At 53.3% G+C, this 3,434-nt stretch overlaps 1 protein-coding gene across 2 annotated transcripts in view; it reads right to left on the bottom strand.

The window, feature by feature from the left end:
• kifc3 (kinesin family member C3) overlaps nt 1–3,434 on the bottom strand; it is a 48,328-nt gene that overhangs the window by 1,805 nt on the left and 43,089 nt on the right. Inside the window, exons 14-19 of one of the 2 annotated variants that reach the window (XM_015402441.1) lie at nt 2,851–2,974; nt 2,609–2,738; nt 2,239–2,468; nt 2,019–2,165; nt 1,766–1,895; nt 94–233 (exon numbers count right to left, since the gene is read on the bottom strand). In XM_015402441.1, coding sequence (XP_015257927.1) covers nt 94–233; nt 1,766–1,895; nt 2,019–2,165; nt 2,239–2,468; nt 2,609–2,738; nt 2,851–2,974 — 901 coding nt within the window. The remainder of the gene's footprint in view (nt 1–93; nt 234–1,765; nt 1,896–2,018; nt 2,166–2,238; nt 2,469–2,608; nt 2,739–2,850; nt 2,975–3,434) is intronic. The other variant, XM_015402442.1, reaches the window with a different exon arrangement.

Raw genomic sequence — 3,434 nt, forward strand, 5'->3', positions numbered from 1 at the left:
GGGGGGGAGGGGGTGTTAGAGACAACACGGGGTCACCATGCCATGCTGAGAGCGCCATGCCAACATATCCAGCAACCCCCCCACCCCACCTACCTGCCCACCGTCCCCCACCAATGGGCCGGCTCTGTCTACCTGTCTGTCTGGAAACCAACCAATCAGAGCACAGAATGAGGACACAGAGGTAGAGGGACAGACAGACAGCGATGGCGCTCCGTCTCTGGGACAGCTCCGACCTGCAGCGTTTAGGAGGCACAGCTCAGTCACTGAAGGACCGCAGTTCCCATGATGCACTGCAGTAAGCCAGAAAAGGCTGCAGGTTTTATTCAGTTTGAAAACACCAAAATAAAAGCTTTTCTGTCGCTTTATTTCCGCGCTGAATTCATGGAACATCAGGAGGAAGTTTGAGGTTCTGTAGGAATGGATGAAATAAAACATCAGCTGCTCCCTAAACATCAAAAATTATTCAGCTTCACCCTAAAACCTCATTTCTACTCCTGAAAACCGATCCGGACCGAGCTAGGATCAGTTAACGTTTACACGCCACCCTGGCACGGTTCCTCGCCTCCTAGAGGCGATCTATGGTACTACTGAGGGAAACAATCGAACCAACATGGCGGCACCCGTAACATTTAGGAAGTATGAGGAGAGTCAGGCGAAGAAGGCAGAAGATCAGGGCTTCCAGACACAGGAAACAACGACAGACGTTTAGCTTCATCACTCGCTAAAGAATCATCGTCACCATCCGATCCATCCTGGAGCACGATCCGTTCATACGCCATCAGCTCATTTATGCTTCCAGATTTACATCCTCAATTTTATTTTGTTAAAATGATCTAAATGACGATATTCCCTCCCCAAAATATTAAGCATACTAAAATATAAAGTGTTAAAGGTTAATTATGCATTTCCTAAGAAAACAAATGCTTTAAAATCCTTTCTGTTTTATCTCTGGTTGATCTGCACAGGAAATGGGATGCTACGCTACTTCCAGGAGCTAACTTTTCAGTTTTGATTTAAAGTCGTAGCGAAGTCAGATTTAAATGTCAAATCATTCTGGTTTAAACACGTATAAAAATATTCTCTTTATCAGAGCAGATTTACTGATCTGATCGTTTCCCATGATGACGTCAAAGAAGCTGTTTAACAGAGAAAATGGAAAAAGCATCAAATTGTCTTACAAAAGTCATTAAACATTGTTTAAAGATGTATATTAACATTCTTTAGAGATTAAGGATAGAAAAAGGTAATTTTAGTACCATAATTATATAGTTGATGGACACCCAGACGTATGTTGCTGCAGGGCGGATCTTGTTTTAGGGACGGATCAGGTTGTGAGAATCATCACTGGAAATCGTGCGGCGCGGTAGGAAGCGAGGATTTTAATGAATTTCCTGATTACGGAGGCTGACTGTGAGAAGATGAGGCGGTCTGCTCCGAGCCAGAACTGAACGCCGCTGATGAACTATTACCATGTTAGCGCGGTCCGGTTGTGTCCGGCACGGTCCGGTTCGGTTGTGCGTACCATTTACACTCAACAGTTGTCTTGGTTACCGTGATCGGACCGATCTCAGCAGGAAATAGGGCTTAAGATAAAAAAACTGGCCTGGTTCCAGAAAACCTGAAGGAATCAGAAAATTCCCGTCTGAATGGACGAACCATCAGAACCAAACCGAACTGAAGGGGTGGATCAAACACCTGCAGCAGGAGGTCAACGCCATGATGGCTGAGTGTGCACATGAGCGTGCACGTGAGTGTGCACGTTTACCTGCAGACAGCTGTGACTGGGACCTCCTGCGGGAGCCACTGGGAGTTCTGGAGGCCGAGGACAGTGTTGAGCCAGCGCTGCTGGCCCGGGAGATGGGGAGGGGGACGGGCGTCACGGGGGGAGAGTCCAGCTGTGGAAGAAGTCACAACAGTTTCTTCTTCTACGCTTTTTATTTCATGGTTTTTCTAGATTAGACCAGCGGGTTCTGGTTGGTTCTGGCCCAGATCGGGCTGCTGGCCGGGGATCACTGTACCTCTACGCTGTCGTGTGTTGGCGAGGACGAGGTGGACGAGTTCTCGTGCCTCTTGGACGAAGACGAGCTGAGCTCCACGCTGCGAACGCGCTGAGCAAACTTCAACGAGCAGACTGACTCGCTCATGTTGCCTGGCAACGGAGACACCTGCAGGGACATGGAGGTGTGAGAAAGGCACCGGCACCAAGAAGACCCGGCCCTGGACTCCAGCCGGACTTACCTGGACCATCATCAGGGTCTTGCTGTCTCCGCTCAGCGAGTCCTGCAGCAGGTAGGTGAGCCGCGAGTTCCTGAAGGGGACGTGGGCGTGTCTGCTGCGCAGCGCGCTGATCACGTCGCCCAGCGCCGACAGCGACTTGTTGATGCACTGGGCCTCTCTGAGCCGACTGCCCTCGGCTCCGGACTTCCCGATCCGCTCCGATCCCGCCAGGTCCACCAGGTTCAGCTTCCCTAAAGCCGAACAGAGAAAAGCGCCGACTGAGAAAACGAGTCCAACCATCAGAACCAGAGACTCCAATCTCCAGGTCCTCTGCGGCCCGAAAACGCCACATCCGAACCGCCGGCAGTCAGAAACATCCAGTGGTCCGCACCTTGTGTCCTGGTTCGAGTCGTACTGTTTAATCCAGACACGGTGATGATGAGCAGGGCGTGGGAGCGCGAGCTGTGCTCGTTCAGGTTGGTGCACGCCGTCGCTCTGTTCAGGTGACCCAGCTCAAACACCTGAGGACGGGTGAGACGCTCATCAGAGCCGAACGCTGAAGTTTGTTCTGATTTCATCGACAGGTTCTGTCCAGAACGTTTTACTCTGAAAGGACAAACAGGAAGCTCCTACCTTGTTGATGTCCTCGGGGCTCTGAACTGTGATCTCGGTGAGTCCGGGGACGTAAAGCTGTCCGCTGCCGTCAGGATTCAACTTGATGTCCAGTTTGTCCGTAGGATTGTCCCTGAGCAGATCTCTGCAGGAAAACAGATTTTCAGAATCCACCCGAGGGCAGAGGCACCCACCCGGGAACAGAGGCAACCACCAGGGGGAAGAGGCACCCACCAGGGGGAAGAGGCACCCACCCGGGAACAGAGGCACCCACCCGGGAACAGAGGCAACCACCAGGGGGAAGAGGCACCCACCAGGGGGCAGAGGCACCCACCAGGGGGCAGAGACACCCACCAGGGGACAGAGGCACCCACCAGGGGGCAGAGACACCCACCAGGGGACAGAGGCAACCACCCGAGGGCAGAGACACCCACCCGGGGGCAGAGACACCCACCAGGGGGCAGAGGCACCCACCCGGGGGCAGAGACACCCACCCGGGGGCAGAGACACCCACCAGGGGGCAGAGGCACCCACCAGGGGGCAGAGACACCCACCCGGGGGCAGAGGCACCCACCAGGGGGCAGAGACACCCACCAGGGGACAGA

This window comes from Cyprinodon variegatus, unplaced genomic scaffold (assembly GCF_000732505.1).
Source record: "Cyprinodon variegatus isolate N-32 unplaced genomic scaffold, C_variegatus-1.0 Scaffold1349, whole genome shotgun sequence".
Classification (NCBI taxonomy): domain Eukaryota; kingdom Metazoa; phylum Chordata; class Actinopteri; order Cyprinodontiformes; family Cyprinodontidae; genus Cyprinodon; species Cyprinodon variegatus.